The following is a 21,326-nucleotide window of genomic DNA, read 5'->3' as shown; positions in this document are numbered from 1 at the left end:
TCTTTTTGCACTGGTCTTAGCTTTCTTGTTTGAGAGAATGTGGCCAGGAGGATATTAATGAAGTTATAAGCATCAAAAAGATAAAACACTCCTAATTTTTTATTGTGTCTGCTCAGAACAGCAGAATGGCTGAAGCCAGGAGGCACCTCTGCAGTTCTGTAATGCAACCCCTGAGCTCAGAGCAAGGTTGACAAGAGCAGGTTTCTCAGTGTTCCCAGTGTTTGACTGCCCTCAAAGTGGAAGTTTTCTTCTTATGTTCAACTGGAATTTAATTCATTGTCCTGATAAATAAACTTTTTGCCACGGGGAAGAAAACTTAGTAGGAGCTGCCACATATTCTATTATGTAATTTCAGTAACTTTTTGCTCTTTCAAAGACCAGATCATGTCTTCAATTTCATTACTCTGTAGTTTTGGCCAAAACCAGACTGGATATCCTGGGATGAAGAAAAAAATTCTGTAGTTAGTGTGTGTATATAATGGGAAAGGTAGTTACTGAAATATATTAAACTGAAGCTACAAATGAGTTTAAATTAATTGTTATTATTGTCCTTTTAAATTAATCAATAAAGGAATCATCTGTTGTTGCATGTGTATTGGCTGCTCAGGATACTTGATTTCCAGCTTTAATTATCAACAACATGCATGTTGAAAAGAATTATGAAATATAATTCTTTTGTATAAATAACACTGGATTTTGTTTGTTTCCACAGTTTCTATGGAGATTTTGGACCTTTAAATTTGGCAATGTTATACAAATACTGCTGTAAACTAAATAAGAAATTAAAGGTAAGCTTTGTTTAAAAAACATGGTTTTATATTTTTGTATTTTCAAATTGAAATAAAATTAGCCAGTTTGAAAGTGGTTGTTAGGTGCTTACTGTCTAGATGGTTACTGCTAAGCTTTAAGGATATTCTTTGTTCCAAGTTCTTTTCCCTCTGAAGAGTGAAAGAAATCAACATGCCCTCATTTTGGCTTAGGAGGTGAGGTAGGTGTCTAAAGGCTGTGTTCATCTTTTTGCATAAACTTAACACTTTCAAGATAATAGTAACAAAAGCCACTGGTTGTGTCACGGGTTTGCAGCTAATGAAGTGTGTATGCTGGTCTGAAAAACAGAAAAAACAGATATTCAAAAAAAGAGCAAAACATGGGTCCTGAAATGACATTATTTAGAATAAGTCTCACTTAGTGGAAAAGGGAACAGGGACAGAGCAAGAAACAGAAGGCCTTGCTACTGTGAAAGCACTGCTTGGCAGTAGGTAAAACATGAGAGTGTTATCAACACAGTTCTGGGCACAAATCTAAACCACAGCATCACACTGGCTGCTGTGGCTAAGCCCCAGCTCCATCCCAGCCAGACCCTCTGAATGTACACTCAGTGTATGTACAGCTGCAGACTTAACCTTCTCCAAATACCTGGGAAGAAGTGATTTGCAGCATTTATAGAAAATCTGTCAACTGCAAGAAATGAAACAGATGCTTTAATTCCAAAATGCTAATTAATATAGCTTGTGGGCAGATAGTGAGGAGACACTTCACTAAATAGTACAGATTTAAAATATTAGAGCTCTTACTGACAGAAGGGGAAAATGGGACAACAGATGTGATTGCTTTGGCCACTGTTGAGAGGGTCCCTTTATCAAAAATGACATTGTCTAAGGGCACAAATGAAACCCTTGGTTAAGTTGATTCATACTATCTTCTGCTTCCAGGGGCATGCTGAATTCCATGTATTTTTAGGAGTAGGTTCTGCAAACTGAGGGGTTTGTAGAGTTGACACAAATTTCTTGGGAAAAAAAGGTACTTCTAGTGAAAATTTGCATTGTTTCTTACTATACAAGGATATTTATGAAGATAAAAAGTTGAACTCTACTGTTTGTAGTTTTGAATGCCTGTGCTCATATTGGGAAAACATTGGATTTGCCATTTGATAACACTAGGCACTTTATAAATACATTATCACCCTATTTTGTAGTGGCACTGTCCCATTCAAACACATGACCAATAATTCTCATTCAGTTGGAGTATTTTATTTTTTTTACCATAATTCTGCCATTTGTGACCTTATATTTGAGTTTTTAATAGCTGGAGAATGCTTGGTCTGTGAAGCAGTTACTCTGGAGAAGAACCACTAATAAAACTACTGTTCTAACTTCACTGTGCCTGTGGGAACTAGAGAGATCAGTTCTGTCTTTTCCAGATTGAGACTGAGACGCTCATCAATTTGGGACCTTAATACGGTCTTGTGTATTACTGTATGCCTTTAGTCTTGAACCTAGGCACCGAGAGTTTCACCCAAGTATAGAACTAATAAATATCTCAGGGATTTTTTTAATGGTTCAGTATTAAACAGGAATGTCTCTGCAGTCTTTATTCTTGTTGTGAGACCATCATCTTGGTCATTGAACGCAGCAAGCTAATTGTCAGAAGTCCCTTGTAAGCATAATGATGAAGATTGGATGTTGTGAAAGCAAAAATAAACAAGGGAGCTAAATTAGAACTGAACTATTAACCCTGATATTTGCAGGGCTGGTTTAGCAAATGGTGATGTAATTTTGATGTAACTTCTCTATTTTTTGAAAAGAGGGAATGTACTTGCACTGCTGGGTGAAGGGTACAGCTGGCCAGGATCAGGACAGAGAAGTCTCCGCTGGGAGGAAGTGCTCTTTGTTGCTGCTGGCTTGCCAGAGGCTAATTCCAAATAGGTTAAATTAAACTACTAGTGCATAAGGGAGAAAGGTAACCTGATAGTGCAACCACTTGAAAGTAATACCTGGAATCAACCGGCTGAAGCTTGGAATACTGCCAGAGTGGTATAGAAACTTGCATATGAATAGATTCCAGTCTGGTTGATTGGCACTACACCTGGGGTGGGCCAGTACTGCTAATGTAAGCTTTGTTCTTCAAACAGTTAAAATACGTGCCACACTCTGTCCTAATTTAGCTACCATCTGCAGTGGGTAGGTGGGCTTGTAAGACTGAGTCCCAGGGCTGAAGCCTGCCTGTGCATGTGTATTTACATGCCTCAGAGGAATGCATCTGCTGGGTACTGCTGCTCAGCCTCCCTAGGCGAGAATTAGCATCACCATTTCTACGCCTCATCTTCTCATGTCTGTCCTTCACATGTGTCCCCAAGAGCACACATGGGGCCTGAACTAGTGTGTTCACAAGTTCATGACCTGTGACTTACCTGCCCTGCAGCAGCAAAAGTATGGTAATTGCCACGTGGCACCAGGTGATGTGTAAGCAGCCTGTGATGAGTGCTTCAGAGATGTGAAATGCAGATTGAACTAAGGACAGAGAGAGAGTCCTGTTGGGAAACTTGAGCTTGCACACCCTTGCCTTAAGGGTGCTCTGTGACCAGCAGCAGGAGTTGTTTGATCATATGAAGCAAAAGACACTGCAGATTATCATGGGATGGTTGCTATTGCCATACTGCAACACTTTTGGGACCCTGAAGCAATCATATGGCTTAAACCCAGATGGTTTGGTACACCTGATCGGGTAAGCACTTAATGTACTTTTCTTAAGAAAAGAGTCTTGAAGTATGGCGCAAAAAGAAATTATTCACAAACATGCAGGTTTTGGTGTGGATATGGTATCTCAAAAGGAATTTAAGACTTAGACTTCTTTAATTTTAAAACTCCTTTGGATAGGAACAGGAGAAATGAAAGTATAAGATCTCATTAAAACTAGAAAGCCCCACAAACTTCCCTTTCAAATCTTTCAGCTGTATCTGTTGGTGTTTTGGGAGAGAAGTTCAACCTGGAGGCAGTGTTCTGCTTTCCCCTCTCCTTTCTTGGGGGACCATGAGGAAGGAGAAGGATACTGGTTTGAAATGTGCTAATGCCAGACCAACGTTTTAAAACAAACTGTTGTAACTTAATGCTGACTGGTTTTTTAAAACAGTAAATAATTCTGTTCTGAAGAGGTGAAGAATTTATTCATATATCCATTTGATGAGAAAGTTTGAGGCAAAGGCTTGGTTATGCCTCACAGGAAAACCTTTCTGACCTTGTTATGTTTGTAATTTTTCAATTGCTGATTGATTTGAAGATGATTTTCACTATCCAAGTCAACAGCAAGGAAAAAGTGCTTGTCTGGGCTGTCTTCCTACTTGTTATTTGAATTCTGTTTGCAGGGAAAAAACACTTGACTAAGCAACTGGGCTTCATTTATAAAAGGAATGTTTTTTTCTTCTTTTTAAGTGAGTCTGATTTCATAAAAACCGCTTTTATAAAACTATTGTGTTTTATCTGTGCATAGCCTTACACATTCTCGATAAATTAAGGAGCAGAGGTGATCAGGGAGTGTTGCTGATATAAATGACACAAGTATTGAAGATCAAAGGCAGGAGAGGAAAGGTAGTGACAGGCTTATAAACTATGGGGTTAACATATTTTGTATGCTAATTGTATTGCTGCTGAATCACAGAGGGGGTTGGCTTATTTTTTTGTTTCAATATAAATAAACTGCTGGACATGCACACAGAACTATAGCAATTGCAAAGTATGTCCTTTAGGACAGCCCAGATTTTGAGGCAGGGTTGCATGCACATGTTTAAATTAATTATTCTCTATTAAGTTTGCCAGTCTTGTATTTACTGCTGTTTACATGTACATATTACATATATAGACACACCTATGAATACATAAAAGTGTAATTTGGATAGATCTAGGCTTTTTAAACACACTGAAGTAATTTCTTGCTTGATCAGTGTAGCAATGTTAAACCATATGCATTATATAAAATACTGTCTAATAGTGTGGTGGTTTTACACAGCTGTCAATCTAGTAATTGTCCACCATGGCACTTTCTAATCCTCTCATCAATTTCTCTGCAAGTAAATCTCTCTTGTGATCTATGAGGAACTTCTTAAAAAGAAAAATGTAATCTTACAGTGAAAGTAAGTGTTCTGTAACCCTTTCATACACATTATGAATTAGTTTTATCACCTAAAGCAAAAACTGTTACACTTTCAGTGTAACCTCTGCTTTTAATTCACAAGATTGTCTTTCAGTATATTCCTCTGGGACATAGCTTGACAGATACTGTTGTGTTTTAGTGTTACATTTTATCTTTCAATGGTGTGTGAAACTGATAAAGTTTTCTTACTGGTAAAGAAGAATATTTTTAGTGCTTCATAGTGTGTGCACCTTAGTTTTGTTGTGGAAAAAAAGGATTATTCACAACTATGTTGTCTGCAGCTGTAGTTATTCTGCAGATAACCTGTATTGAAAAAGTCCTTGATGAAACATTCCTGGTTCTGTACAGTTGTGCCTGAAGAAACTAAAACCCTAATCCATTCAGGTGGAGCTCTGGAGCTGTAAAAACAGTCACCTCCCAGAGCTGTTGTGAAACCTGGCCAAAGGAGTAGGTGTAGCTTATTAAATATGGTCAGAAAATCAGTATTTTTTCAAATAGATCATATAGCTTAGTTTTGATATTGAAAGGGTACTACTGAGTTGACAAATTGCATGTTAATGTTAACATTGACACTTCAGCAAACGCTTACTGTGAAACTTAATTTTCTGTAACTAGTGTGCAAATAAAAACAGTGATTTGTTTTATGGGCTACTGAAACAGCACTTAAATTGTGCTGCTGTTTTCCACTGCTTGCTATGCTATAAGGCACTAATGTCAGTTTTCAATTTTGTGTTAAAGCTTTAGTCAGGATTCAGAACATATTTAAATATTTCATATAACAAGGATTAAACCCTTACATTTTGAAAATGATGCAATAAAACTGATACATAGTTTTCATCTAAATGTTCTGGAAACTTCAGGTTATGGCTACTTCAGGTACAAAAGTGTCTCAAAATTGGAATGACTTGATATACCCATATGATTAAAAAATTCATTCTATGAAGTAAAAAAGAAATATGGTCTTATTACATAGAACTCTTCACTAGCTGGCTTTGCAGTTTAAAATTGTGTTTTAGGTGAACTGTAAACTGCTGCAAAGAACTTTGGTTTAAAATAAGTACTAGTCAATAAGTTATAATTGAAGTTCTGTCACTGTTGCATAACTACTGTAATCTTATCCCACCTACACATCATGGGTGGAATTGCAGTTAGAGAACACTAAAATTAAAAAATTGAGGAGGGGGAAGAAGGGAGGAATCTTAAAGTACTGGGATTCATTTTGTCAAGTTTTAATAATAATTGAATGCTTCACTAATTAAGTAACTACTTGTGCTTTGTATGTTTGCATATACACTGAGAGAGATGTTGCTGTTGGTCTCAAGATACAACCTCTTCCAATCAACAGCAGTCAGCTATTTCAGGAATCACAGTACTGTTTAGTTACACTCAGTTGCATTAACTCTCACTCCTTCCACCTCTGGAAGTTGTGGCTAATAAGACCAGGTTGGAAGGTACAGTTGGAACTGCTGCTAAAGGTGCTGTTTCTGGGAGGGGTGGCAGTAAGGAACTCACTGTGGTACCCCTGTCAGTTTTCTCCTGAGTCGATCGGCTAATTGAATTTTTTGTAAAATTTGATTCTGTGGGTAAAACTCTTCTAAAATTTGCACCAAGGTTTGAGATGAGAGTTGACATTGACAGATTTCTGGAAGTGAAATACAGTTGGCACTACTAATGAAACACTCTTCTGTAGCACTTACCTTATCTCCCCTCCCCAGGTGTCAGCAGTGTCAAGAGTTAAAAACCTGAAGTTGGGTAACAACACCACTGGTACTAGCGTATTTTATAGAACATGCAACTTTTAAAAATAGAAACAGGCTTCAAATATGTAGAAAGAGAATCTAGTATGTCTGATGACTTCCTCAGAACTGTACGAGTACTGTTAAAATGGGTCAGGAAAAACGTGCAGTAGTAAGCAGAATATAAGGGAAGGGTGGCAATTCATGAAGTTCAAAAAATTATTAATGCGGTAAATTGTCCAACTTGCCATTTTTGACTGACAATATTGTCTCTCTCTGTCTTTAAATAGTTTTGCCACAGCTTCTCATTATTGTTCTTTTCTGGTGCTTGATGGGTTTGTTTTCAATGGGAGTTTTGTCCACAGGATTCTGACACAGGCTTCTTTTCTTCCTAAAGAAAGAAGAATTGCAAGTGTTAGTAGTTTTGTCTTTGCCTAGCCTTTTCTTCAGGCTTTTCACTTACACAATCTTTTCTTTCTTCTTTTTCCTTTTAAAATAAATTCTTGCTGTTGAAGCTTTCTAAAGATGTCCGTCACCCCATTTTAAAATAGTATAGTGTTTAACTTATAAAATGTGTGTAAGATTGATTGCTTGAGTTTTTCTTTTGTCTTCTCCACAGAATTATGTGCTAAATAGGTTTAACATAGTGGAGGATGTTTTAGTTTGAAAATGTCAGTGTCTTTAATCAGTGTTCATAAGCTAGTGTTTCAAATATTTAAACTTGGGGGAAAAAATCCAGCTTTTTATATAGAAGATTCTGGTTCAGCTCTACTTTATAGCATGTTTTTGTACAGCTACCAAAGAGATCTGCCGTAAAACAGTGTCTATTTCCTTGCACTCTTATTTATCTGTGATATAAGAAGAGTTGTTCACAGTATTGGTAATTTTTGCTCCTTTAATTTTAAGAATCTCTTTATAAGAATTTTTTTCTGACTGATGTTGCAGTTTTGGAAAAGTATTTTTGCTAAAGTATTCTTGAAGCATAGTCTTTCCTTAGTAAATATGCTGGTTTTTTTGTTTATTTTCTTTTAAACAGTATTTCAGTCTATCAAGAAAGAAGATAGTGTACTACACCAGCTTTGACCAGCGGAAACGAGCGAATGCAGCCTTTTTAATAGGTGCATATGCTGTAAGTATTTTTGATCACATGGATACTTCAACCTTCCTTAAGAGACTTCTGCTGTATGTAAAATAGCTTCTCTTGGGTGCTCCTTTGGGGAGGTACGCTGATGGTCATTTCATTCGTCTCTAAACTCTGAAAATTCTGCTGTATGAGTTTTAGGGAAACCCTGTTTTCATCTCTTAACTTCATTTATTTTACTACATAGGGAATGACTTTGGCAGGTCCTGTGCATGCTTTTACATAGGATAGTATTTTCTTGAATGTTGAAAATTCAAATCACAGTCTTACCTCTAACTGACCATGTTAGGATCAATTGCTTCTCATGTCATTAGCAGTATTCATAGTGGGAAGGAGAAAAGATTTTTCTCACAGCCTTCTTAAAGTTACTAGACTAGAAGTATAGTGATTATTGAATTGATTTCTTTTCTCATTTAATTTTCATAGCCTACCCAGAATAATAGTGTGCCACAGCTCTACCAGTGTTTGAAAGTTAATTGAGGAGGTTTGGTTTATTTTTCCTGGCTCCTGTTCCTTTTCCTTATAGGCAGCAGATTGACTGGACGTATTTTTTTCTTGATTCCTTTGAGTGTGTATTTTGTTAGTAATAGCTTTTATTAGATTTCTGTAATGCCAGTAAGGGAGAAAAGCTGTTAAGTTCTTATGTTTGTAGTTTTAATGCAACAAATGACCAGGTAATAGCAAACTACTATGGCATATCCAGTTACTTGCTTGCAGGAGTTTTTTCCTAATTTGAAAACTTAAATTAGCCATCTGAGCCCTACCCGAAATATGAAGGGTTTGTTTGCTGGTTATCTAAGCATGTCACACTAGTGCTCAAACCTGTAATCCCTGCCTTAGGAGGGTCAGCAAGCACAAAGGCATTTCAGTTACTGCAGTGTGTGCAGCCTCTGCCTGTCACACCTCTCTGCAGATGGCATTAGATTGTCCTCCCAGAACTCCTGTGATAATTTAGCAGCTCTAGAGGGGATCTGTTCCATATACTTCTCATTTGTAAATGGCAGGTGCAGCTGGGAAAAAGATTAATCCAAACTGTATTTGAAATACTTTAGTTAAGTGTTAAGAATGAGTTGGAAAATACTGATTTCCTTTTTGTTCTGTAAGCTTTTTAGGAAATATGATATGAATTTTCTTGACAGCAGTACATGAGGCCAATATTGCGACATGTTGTGTCTGTGTAGTGCCCTAGCTGTGGGGAACTTTCTCTTTCAACCACATCATCACTCAGGAAGTTGAGAATATTACAAAAAAAGTCAGAGAAAAAAACTTTTTGAATGTTCAGTATTTACTGATTCTGGGTTTTATAAGTAGCAGTGCCACATGCTAAGAGTCATAGCAGTGACAGTGGGGAAAAGGAAGATAAACTTGTCCCTTGTTAAAAAAAAAACTCTTGTGAGAGAATAGTTACTATCCATAAAGTAATTTTTTTAAAGCTTTTACTCCCATTGCATTTTAGATACTTGTTCGGTTTATCCAAACTATTCACAATGGGCTTTTTGTGTTGTTGTTTTGGTGGTTTTTTTTAATTTGTATATGTTGCAGAATGAAAGCACTCTGAAGATTCATCATATTAGATTAAAAATGAGGCTAAGTTTTGGTTGCTGACTTTTCATTGATACAGATGAGGCAGAAAATGTCTTCTTGATTTTTTTTTTTTTTTTTCCCTTAATGGAATTCACTACTTTTTAGGTGCTGAACGCATCTACTGTAATGTTTTCCTCATCATTTCATTATCCTTCCTCCTTCAGTTATTGCATTGCTCTTGATATCTGAGATACTCTTGGTTTTTTCAGGAGCTCTACTCAGTGTTTCTTTCCCTCTCCTCCTTCCTTTTGTGTTCTTAATCTCTTTTTTCTGTTTCCTCGTGGTGTGTTTATTATGAGCCTTTGTGAGCTGGGTGGACAGACAACACCTCTTTGAGCAGATACAACTTTGAAGTGCCGTAACTTCTGTCAAATAAACCATGCAGTGTTGGGGAAGCATGTAGTACAAATTTGCCCCTACTTCAGATTCATAACTCCTTGATAAGATGCAAACTCATCTTTTTCCTGAAGTCCTCTGAACTACCCTCTGAGGATCTTTTGTCTATAAGCAAGAATTTAGGCTTTACACGTAAGTTATTTTATTCTTGAAACATCAAAGCCAGTGGCAGCAGTATGTGACTTTTTTTCCCAATTTTCTTTTTTTTTAAAGTAAGGGATTGACACAGAAAGCTTCTGTTGACTTCTATTGATATCTGAATTTTTATTTTTTTTTTATGTAGGCCTGGCTTTTCTGATCTGTATATGTCACAAGAACTGTTCATAAAGTAGTGTAACTTGCATTCTTAGGAGTTTAGTGTGCTGGAGGAAGTTACTATCTGGTTAAAGACTTTTCAGGCTCAGGGCTGATATTTTTTTCCCTCTTCTCCCATCCCTTTTAGGTTATATACTTGAAGAAAACACCAGAAGAAGCTTACAGGATGCTTTTGTCTGGATCTAATCCACCATATCTTCCCTTTAGGTATGTGAACACAAGAAATGAGGCTACCTTTTCTGTTTTAGAATTTGCTAAACAATTTGGTGTTTAGATTGCCTCCTGGAAAGGTGTTTCATGTCTGATACAGATACTGTATCAAAATGACTGATCTCCAGAAAAATATTTTTTACATCTCATGTAACTACTTGCTCTTTGTTGGAATAATAAGTCATTAAGATAGATACAAGTCTTACTTAAGACTCTCAGTCTTGCAAACTGTCACATTTTGAAAATAGTTCTGTTTGTGATTTAGCACTTAAACTTTTTCTTCATCATGCATCATATTTTACTATTTGGAAGTAATTAAAATATTTTAAATTACCTAGTCCATAGCTAGTGAGAATTACAGGAGTGAAGGGGTTTTTATGTTGTTATATTTTCTCTACTTTTCAGAACAAGTAACTGATATTAAGGTTACTGAATGTTTCCAATGAATCATAGATAATTTCTATCAATCTGTCTTTACTTTCTGTACTAAGGTCAATATTGAGACTTGAATCTACGAAGTTTTAGCTATGGTGCCTATCTAATAAAGAGACTTCCAAATCTTTTTCATGGTGTGGACTATGAAATGCCTTTGTGCTTAATGAATGAGAATACCTCATGGTATTCTTACTCAAACACTGGCGATAAAAGGCAACTGCAAGAAGGTCAATATCCTCTTTTTGGGGGAATCAGCATTTTGCAAGTAGTGTTCACTGTCAGCCAATGCATTTGTAAATGTAGACCTACCTTGTGTGTATCAAATTCATCTGATTCTTCAGCCACTCAGCAAAGGAAGATCAGATTGTCTTTTCTCATACCTTGCACGGAATCCAAGTGCAGTCTAAACTGTTGAGGTGGCAGATTTTTTTATGTCAAGACCAGTTTGACTACAAAATCTTAAACCATCAGCTACATTTTTAAAAAAGGTATTAAATCAGTGATTGTTCTTACTGGCAGAGAATTTATACACTGACCTGGTCATTGGTAGCTCTCCAGAGCCCAAGAAGTTTACTGAGCTGCCAGTATCCGTACCTTTTTCAGTTAATTATAAAAGATACTTGGTACAAAGCATTAATTAAGAAATTATTACAGTGCATTATTAAGAAACAATGTGGTGCTATGAGGAAGTTTGCACTCTTTCTACATAGCCTTTAATGTCTTAAAAGGAATTAAATCCCTCATACATACAATTCAAAACATAACCCAAATGTCTTACCTGTTCCTCATGTTCTAAGGCCTATGAAGGACCTAATTTGGAGATATTAGTCATTATTATTCAGTACTTATTGACTTGAATTTATTCTTGCAGCCTGAAATTTAGATATTACATAACTTTTTAGTATAGGTCATCTCTGTTTGAGTAGTTCAGGAGAAGAGTTTATCAGTGAGCAATGATCAGTTAAGTGTTACAACTGGACTATTTAACAAGTTTGTTAATTTGATATCTGAAGTGTCCTCTCTTTGGAAAAAAAATAGGCAACTTTGAATAGTTAGAAGCTGCAGCATTGTCAGATTCTTTGTGGAGTACTGAGCTAGGTTTACATGAAGTCATTGCTGGGAAACTGATCTACTTTCATGTAGCTTGGTGACCTCAAAAAGCCTTAATCGGCTTAGGACTTCAGCTGGTATGTCATTTAAAGACAGCTTCAGCAAATATAGTTCAGGAGTGGAAAGAAATCAGATCACTCCTCTCACAAAATTAATGGAAATTTGTTTTGTTTTGTTTTTATGATAGAAAAGCTAAAGATAATGTGGGAGGATAAGGTACTACTGTCTTTGAGACACTTTTGTCTTATTTTTGGCTGATTCATTGTCACTTGGTGACGCTCTAGTCTCTTGAAGATCTTATACTGTATCTTCTCACTTCCACTTAAAAAACAGTGCTAACACCATTTAAAATTGTCATAAATACCAGTTGCCTACTGAGAAGCAGAATTTCAGATCTTTACCTCGAACTGCTGTGTATTGACTTTATGTTCAAGAATAAAAGCATATATTTTATTATTATTGTGTTCAGTCTCTAAATAATGACATGAATTTCTGAGATAGATTTTAGTTTATAGCTTCTGGGGTTTGTTTATTGGCAAGTGCTGGGGAAACAAACTGTTATGTTATTGACAGTGTTTAGAGGTTTGGTGAAAGGGAAAGCATTATCCAGTATTGAGGTCAGCCACAACTGTGAAATCGGATGTGGGATATGCAGCTCTGTAATGCCAGCTCAGATTCGTACTAAATCTGTATCTCCTAGAAAGATTCACATTTTTCCTCATTTTGAAAGTGAATGGAGTTCTATCCTGTAATAGTTGGTAAAACACTGTTTGAAAAGTAAGGTGGCTATTCATTTGGGCATAAAAGACTGTAAGAATACAGGAATGAAACATGTGATCAGCAACCTACTTTAATGGTCAGGTGCCCATGAGCAGAAATGAGGCATTTGTGACATGGATGACACAGGCAATCCGTGTTAGCTGCCAGCATCCGTGTGCCTGTCGCTGGTAACAGCTGTCTGGGAACTGGAGCTGAGGATACTCTACACCTGGAATTGTACATCTAGGTCAACTTCACCATCCTCCCTCCCTCTTCTGTAGTATTTCATAGTAATGGATTAGGGATTATGTGGCATTTTTCCCCCAGTATTGTTTTTATGTGCTGCACTGTCAGATTTATCAGTCAAAGAAGTAATTATATACATACAGATAAAATAAGTTATATTCTTGTTACAGCAAAATAACATATAAAATAGAACCTGTCTGCTACAATCATATCTTCTGTTCATATTTCTCTAAGTATTTAATTTTGTGGTTTGCATTCGTTTGGATTTTTTTTATTTGTGTCAGCCTTTTCAGGAAACTAGTACAGCTTTTAAAACCTTTCTTCTGTGTACATGTTCCCATTGGGCCCTTAATTTTTTTTCCTTACAAAACCTTTTTGTTTGCTAAAATGCTTTTGTGCTGAAGTCATCTGTTACCATGATGTTCAAAATGATCATGTTAATCCATTATCTGTCAAAAATGTATTGTCTGTAAAATTTGTATATTAAGTTTTGATATGTTCTGCTTATTCAGTGTAACAAAAATACTTCATGGCTGCTCATTTTTAAAACTTCTCTGTTGGATTTGGATATGGAAAGTTTATACACACCTCACAGTTCCCATTCCAAAACATTATGGTTAAGTGTGTTTTAATAATCTAATAATTCAAAAGCTTTTTTAGATTGTCCTGTCTGCAACATGACACTACCAAAATTGTAGCTTTTAATTTTCTTAAAAAAATTTTCTATGAGCACTACTTGCTCAAAACTGCTAAATTTACTCTGCTCTTGAAGACTAGGTGAGAATTTTCTACTCATTAAATGCTTAAGATTGAAGGAATATATCAGTATAACAAATGTCATATTACTTATAGCAAGCTTTATCAAAAAAGGAAAGTTTTCAATGAAAGATCAAAATTTTGAATCAATTATAGATTAAATATGTATCTGTCTGAACCTGAAATTTTGCTATGCTGATAAATTGCAGTTCTTAAGACTCTAAGATAGGTTAGAGAAAAACTGTAGAATAATTTTCTTAATGAGCGATAAGGAAATAATCTGCTCAGGCAGAGTTTTGTTAAAATCAAACTGGTGTGAAGCACACTGAGAAGTACTTTTTCATTTTTCCACAATGCATTTTTTTGGTGGTGTTATTTTTCTTCTTTTAATGTTGCTGTCTCTTGCCACTTGAATCTGTTTTGATTTAGAGATTCACTTCATCTTTTACAGACAAATTTTAATTTTCATAGTGGTAGAACTGAGGCTAAGTAATTTTAAAGTTAATTATATCTGGATAACTTTTAATCACATCTGTAATCAGGCATCAAAATGAAAGTCTGTAAATTAATTCCAAGCTAGTAGTCTTATTTGCCACTCCCTGTTAGACAGTGTAATTCAATTAAGACTTGAATAGTGGTTAAAGCGAGCTGTGCTTTATTTGCTACTATCTTTACACAATCCAGAGAGGATGCAAACCTTCCTGTTCCAGGATAGCATAAATAATTTGGGAAAGAGCATGTAGTTACCTGATGTAAAATATGCACATTTAATAGCTTGCAATATCTAACTGCATTTACTCTGAGCTCCATCTTGGGTAGGGGGGTACTTTAGCCTCAACAAGCTTTTAAAAAGATGTCTTTGCACTTTAATTCAGAATTCTCAAAGGGGATTGAATAGCTTGAATGTATTCTGTTATGTTCTGCCTTTCCCCTAGTTCTTCAAATAGTTCTGTGTATATTAAATCCATTTGTGTTAAATCTATAGGGATGCTTCATTTGGGAACTGCACATACAATCTTACAATCTTGGACTGTTTACAGGGAGTAAATAAGGTAATAACATTTTTTCTTAGCAAAACAGGTTTAAATTGATTTTTAAAACATGGAGAAAAATACTGTTAAAATAGATTATAAAATCTGATTTCAAAGCAGACTGTGTGTGAATGAGTAGTATGCTCTCCTGAAGCCTAAGTTACTGAGAACTGTGTTTGAGTAGTGGTGGCAGAGGAAGGTTGCACTCTGACCTGCCTGGCCTTTGACAGCTTTTTGAACTTCACCTCATGAATTGGAACATGCAAATGCACCAGGCCTGACTGGGGGCAGCTCTTAATGCAATACACTGTGCTAGGTCTGCTAAAAGATCATTTATAATCATTGGTAAGAGGGAATGACCGGTTGATGAAGTCAAGTAAAACAGATACCTAGGTATACTGGGATTTCATCTGAGCAGTTTTTGCATGTACTTGACCCCAGCTTTCCGCAAAACACTTGGTTCAGTGTTTGACACTGATCTTTTCAAGATTGTTCAAAACCAATGAAAACTAATGTATTTTACTAGTGCTTTGATGTGTCACTTTAGGTAGTCCTGAAATATTAAGCTCTAGTATTGTTTTTTTTAGAAAATTTTACATCAGTTCTTCATTGGGGACCTTTCAATTTTGTTCATCATTTCCCATTGATCTTGATGAAGGGAACAGGCTATAGGAGCAGTTCTGTACAGACACTTTATAGACCACTTGTAATTCTTAAAAATATGGCAAAACAAGTATTTTTTAAAAATTGAAAAAAGAGAGATTGAGCTTAATATTTTTAGTTCTGTGGAGGTGGGAAATGAGCTGTCAGTTACCAGCAAGACTGTAATTTGTGAGGCATTCTACGGATCCTGAAGATCTGAAGTAGTCAGTGCAGTCACTGTAATTTATCTGCAGCAAATACATCAAAAGGACGGTGAGAATCAAATTTTCCTCCTTTGTTCTCATAAAATTCGTTACTGAATTTTTGGCTTATTCACTGACAGAGCTAAAAACACTTCGGGCAGAAAACATTTGCCTTAATTGAAAGTAGTCTTAGTTTACCTGGATAAATTTGGTGTTTGTGTGTGTGTATATCATATGTAATTCAAGAGGCCTGCTAGTTCTGGAGTGCAGCTGCCCAGCCATACTTAAGTTAAATACATTTTTCAAAATCAGTTGTTCAGACAAACCTCTCAGTATCTTAGGTTTCATGACAGGTCCAGTCACTGAACCTATGTTGTCTATAACAAAGCTATTTTTCATTTGTCCTAAAAAGGTACTCTATATGTAGCAAATAATGGCAGTCTAATGATTATTGGTTTAAAATCATTGATCTGTGATATGTTTTTATCACAGCTGAATTCCAGAATGTTGTGCAATATCTATATTTCTCAGAATGCAATAGATTCAGTATAAATATATGCTGCAAAAATGTCTTCCACCTATTTGGAATAAATTTGGCTATGAATTTCATATTCATAGAATAGTTTTCAATATGGTTATTCTACACAAATCTTTAGTACAAAAGTGGCATATTTAGTAATAGTACTAAATTGGAATGCAAAACTTCTTCAGTCCTGTAAAGAATACTGTCTAATGTAGTCTAGTGGACTTTATTCTACTTGTGAAATGTGTATTGAAAGAAATAATAAAGTACAGATTATACATGGCACTGTATTCTGTATATGCCATTTTGCCTAGGTATTATGGTGGTAAAACCAGAGTATCATATTAAGTGCAGAAAGTCAATAAAAGTGTTTGATGTTTTGTTATGTCCAGTTGCATGAAAATACATTTGGCGTAGGAATCATTAAATAAGTGTATGACAAAAAGGGAATTGCTTTTTAACTTGGCATCTGCCTCACAGAAAAAGACCCCACACAGGTTGGGGTGTGGAGAATCAATGATACGATTTAAGTGATATGCAACAACCTTATGTCCCATCGTAATGTCTTTGGAGGGGAAATAATGAGCCTAATGTTTCAGTGACATTGTTGGAGTTTTTGTTGTCTGTGTTGTTAATCTGTGCAAAATGTGCTGTCTTAACATAAAAGCTTCAATAAGCCACAACCACAAACATTTAAGGTTTCAGTTTTGCTCAAAAAAGTATTATAAAATGAGATTATATATTGTATTTCAGTGTAAACTGACACCTTGTTGCCTTTTAGGCCTTGCAGCATGGATTTTTTGACTTTAAGACATTTGATGTGGATGAATATGAGCACTATGAGGTTTGTACATTTAATAATGAGTTGAATGTGTTTAGGTTACCTAAAATAAGAGTATACAGTATCCCCCAATTTAAATAGTACTGGAAACACGTTTTAATTCAGGTAAAACCTAGTGTTCATATGTAAGTTATGTACATGGAAACCTATATGCTTTTTGTGAAGAACATGCAGGATTACTATCCTTGAATTTCAGTGCATCATATCACAAATCTGCTGCTTTCTCATAGCCTTTCTGGCTTCTGGGACCTCTCTCATGCTTTCCCAGCCTTCTCCCAGCATTCAATCTAAGGTCTCTCAGCTGACCCACAGAATGTTTTATTTCAGCACTTGTTAGCTCCTTCTGCCATTCCTATTAGTCCCAAATACATGGCAAATTTTTTATAGCCACAGAGATTAAGTACATTTTGAGGGTTTTTTGGTGTGTTTTTTTTGGTTTGGTTTTTTTTTAGTAAGGATGCATTATATAGAATTCTAGTAAAGGAAGTACATCCAAAATATTTCCCTAATGCAGTCTCAGAAAGCTAACAGATGTCATTCATTGTTCTGCCAACTTTCTTACAACCTAAGTATAGATATTCTGGTTGACTCTAGATGCTTCTAGATGCTTTGTAACATGCACACCTTTATCTGCTGGTTGTAGAAAGTTATCTCAAGCTACAGTGCTTTAAGAACCTTTAAAATATGCCATGCTGTATGTGTGGAGTAGACTGTGTGCAGAGGAAATCTCAGGCACAGAAGGTGTACACACACATCTGGTCCAGAATAGTTGCACGGTCTTTGTCTACCATGTCTCACTGCAAGGAAGGGAAAGTGTTTTCTCTGAAGTCAGTGATTACTGCACATTGTCTTTTGGAACACCCATAAATTCCTGTAGTTGTATTGGTGAAGGAGAAAGAAATATAAACTAGAGGTGCACCAAATATTTGAATATAAATTAAACTCTCTTTTTAAACTCGTGTTGCTTTACTGTAGCCAGTATTCTTCCCTTATTCTTGCCCTCTGTTGCAGTTTTTAGAAAACTTGGACGTAATGAGAATAAAGTTGCTTAGTTTGAAAATTTCCATTTTAGAAGCATTTCCTTTAGCTATATGTATTTCAAATACATACTTAAGTGCTTCATAAATGTTCAAGAAAGTGAAGTCAGAAGAGGAATAAACAGTGGAAGAAGTTAATTGAGAGCACATCTATACAATAGATGTTTGCAGTAGGCAGCCTGTAACACAAAACTGCCTACTCCACTAAGCTTGAAAGCATTTGGAGAAGGATTTCTGTATCCTGTAATGTTTCATAATGATTAGGTTGAGAAATTGGTATAGCCTTTGCTGAATTACTGAAATTAAATGAACAGGAACTAAAAGTATGGAATTGCCGCTTTTTGTTTACTTTATGTACAAAAAGAAAAAGTTTGTTCTAAAAACAAATGGTAGTTAGGAATTCTTAGGATTCTATATATATGTTAGGTGTTAGTCTGCTTGAAAAAGAGTATTAAAATAATTGACTGAAGGTATCCCATTATCTTGTTTAAGGCTTAACATTATTTTGGTTTGTGAAAAGTACATGTATGTGAATGATGTTTATAGTATGCTGCTTGCTGAATTTAAGAAGTAAATGTTTGGAATCATCTTTAAATTTTTGTCCATTTTTTGGTATGTTTTCTATTTTTTTTTTACACATTGTGGTCAGCTTTATGTTTAGTTATGTCCTGTGGTATATTTCAAAAACTTTGAATGTTGCAGATTTCTGCTATGTTAGATTTTCAAATGTGTGGTTATGTAGACAAAAGTTGCATACGACTTAAATGGCTCAGGCAAAAAAGAAATTTTATTTCATGTTTATAGTTCTTACTGTGTTATCAAGGCAGCTGATTCCCCTTTTGTTGGAAGTTAATTACTGACGTTCTTTGTTTTTTTAAATAATAATGGTGTTTGCATGTAATGTCAAGTGTATATACACACACACACATACATAGATACCTGTAGTTCATGCTGATTAAAATTTAAATTACTTGCCATAACCCCTGTAACTATAAAGAACTTAATCCACTAATAAGACTGGTGATACAAATACAAAAAATATTTTTAGCTTACTGAACAGTACTTCTTCTCTAAAGGGAGTTGAGGTGCTACAGTGTTGAGCTGGCAGTGTGTGATACAAATGGGGGCAGGGGTCCTGCCTTGGCACTAAGCTTGGTTCTCTAGTCCTTATGCAACCTGGTTAACTTGCAGAAGTTTCCATTGTGCAGGGACATTGGGAGCAAGCCTAATGGGCTCAGCTAAGCAAACAGTTGGTGAATTGATTACAGTGATGTCCATTATCAGAACCTTTCACTCATTAGGGTGTTTGGAAGAGCTGAGAGCTAAAACCACCAGCTTAATAACGCAGCTGAACTGTGTGCCATGTCCTTAAAAGTCATGCTGAGAATAACTGCATTGCCAAACGAGGATTGAGCAGTCTTTAATTAAAAAAAGAAAAGAAGGCAGTTTTGAACTACAGTTCATCTTATGTATTTCCAAAGAAGCTTTCATTTTCAGCAGTGACAGAGTTTGAAGAGCCTTTTTAGGTTTTCATTTAAAATTGAGCAAGAAATGCAAAATGTCATAAGTTTGAACATTTATTAAAATCTAGTATCTTTATTTAATTTACAGTTTTCTTCTGTGATTACTGGCTCATCAGAGCTTATGCCAATATGTAAATTTCAGTTTCTACAGGGAAAGGATAATTGTTCTGAAGGTTAATTGGTTTTTTATTTGTTTTCTGTGAATTGGGGTTTTTAGCTAGTGCATTACAAGGAAGCATTTTTCCATAGTTTTTGATTAAAACATAGAACAATATTGGTGTTTGTCAGTGTTATTAATAGGTGTCTAAAACACTGAACGCTCTAAAGGAGAAATATCTTGCATAAAGGATCTTCCTGCTTTTATTGGAAAACTTCAGCAAATTTTGTTTGCATTTAATTTTATTAAGACCTATCTCAGAAGCAGTTTATGATTTCGTCCCATATAGATAAGCTAGCTGGTTACATTGGAAGTGTTTTGTTTTAATGCAACAAGAACACAGTAAAGAATAAACTAAAATATTGAGTAATTTTTTGTACCTTGCATATACAGATATTAAAATGTTTTCCTCTTTCTCTTCTGAAATTTTCGTAGCGAGTGGAAAATGGTGACTTCAACTGGATTATTCCAGGAAAATTTTTGGCTTTTAGTGGACCACACCCAAAAAGCAAACTTGAAAATGGTATGGTATATGTTTTAAACCTGTTCTATGATCTTATTTTTCCAACAGGTTAAGCAGTCACAGTAAATGGGCAGAAGATAATAGAGGTTTATAGATAATTTTTAATCTTCAGAAATAATCGTTTAGTGAGCATTTTATATATGATCATAGAACTTAATTTAAGAAGTTTTGGAATTCTTCTTTGCCAGAAGGATTTCAATTCTTCTAACAGTCAGTGACTTTTATCCTGTGACAAAGTGCCTGAGAAACTCGGGTGCCTTACTTTTCTCCTGGAGCCTGACACCTGATACAATAAGTATGCAGAATTAAAGGTGAGTTGCATAAAACACAGAAGAGACTCTGTTAAGAATTTTGTAACACGGACTTGGAGACTTTTAAAAGAAGCTTGCATTTACTACTGAAGATACTTGGGATAATGTGAATGTGATTCTAATGGTATAGAAAAAGAGAAACTCGACTGAGAGAGAAAGTAGAGATTTGGTCCAGCTAAAAGGAAAGTCAGTCATTTAAAGACTACAATTAGTAGTCTTTACAAATTAGTAGTCAAAATTTGTAGTCAAAACAATTAGGTTTTTTCTGAATTTGGCTATATTTGTGTTATGTCCTGTTGTTTATGTGAACATGTTTTCTGAATATCTACCTTCCCTCCCCACCCTGTTCTTCTGCTCTCTCATGTTTCTTTTATGACTAACACTATGCTGCTGGTTGCATAGCGTCCACTGAAAATTTAAACAAAATCCAGAAGGAAGATACTTAGGTTGGTTTGGGTTTCTTCGTCAATGTTGCAGTCCCTTTTTGCAGGATTTTTTCTAAATGTACTTAAATTGTTCTGTGGAATTTGGAAAACCTGTGTTTTATTTATAACATACATAACTGAAAATTGCTAAATTAACACACTTAAAATCCAGTTATGAAACTACAGGTAACTCTCTCCCAGGTGATTGTCAGTACACATTACAAAGCTACATTTTTCTCATTATGCTGTGACTCGAATTGCATTTACTAATGCATATATGATTTGTCCTGAGCAGCTGTGTTGTGGTTGGTCACTGACCTCCCTCCCTGTCCCTCCATCTTCAGCTAGAGAATCCTTTTGTCTCTCAACTGAGAATCAAGACAATAAAGCTTTCTTATTTCACAGTAGGACAAGAATGTTTTTGGTACTGTAATTTATTCTTCGACTGTTTCTCTTGTCCATAATATAGATCAGCAATCTATCTTCCACATAAACA

The 21,326-nt window shown here is 35.5% G+C and overlaps 1 protein-coding gene and 1 long non-coding RNA gene across 6 annotated transcripts in view; one reads left to right on the top strand and one right to left on the bottom strand.

Moving 5' to 3' along the window:
* Positions 1–21,326, top strand: part of CDC14A (cell division cycle 14A) — a 49,515-nt gene that overhangs the window by 10,320 nt on the left and 17,869 nt on the right. For all 5 annotated transcript variants that reach the window (XM_085068203.1, XM_085068200.1, XM_085068201.1 and 2 more), the window contains exons 3-8: positions 713–788; positions 7,699–7,791; positions 10,226–10,305; positions 14,600–14,666; positions 16,795–16,857; positions 20,007–20,094. In XM_085068203.1, coding sequence (XP_084924329.1) covers positions 713–788; positions 7,699–7,791; positions 10,226–10,305; positions 14,600–14,666; positions 16,795–16,857; positions 20,007–20,094 — 467 coding nt within the window. The remainder of the gene's footprint in view (positions 1–712; positions 789–7,698; positions 7,792–10,225; positions 10,306–14,599; positions 14,667–16,794; positions 16,858–20,006; positions 20,095–21,326) is intronic.
* On the bottom strand, positions 110–11,697 carry LOC146433979 (uncharacterized). The gene is made up of 4 exons (XR_014853772.1): positions 11,522–11,697; positions 11,053–11,151; positions 6,624–7,053; positions 110–436 (listed from the first exon to the last, which is right to left on the bottom strand). It is a non-coding gene; the product is annotated as an uncharacterized LOC146433979 (long non-coding RNA).

The sequence above is a fragment of the Lichenostomus cassidix genome, chromosome 8 (assembly GCF_008360975.1).
Source record: "Lichenostomus cassidix isolate B80296 chromosome 8, HeHo_3.0, whole genome shotgun sequence".
Taxonomy (NCBI): domain Eukaryota; kingdom Metazoa; phylum Chordata; class Aves; order Passeriformes; family Meliphagidae; genus Lichenostomus; species Lichenostomus cassidix.
Note: the sequence above shows the minus strand (reverse complement) of the source record. Positions and strands in the feature narration are given on the sequence as shown.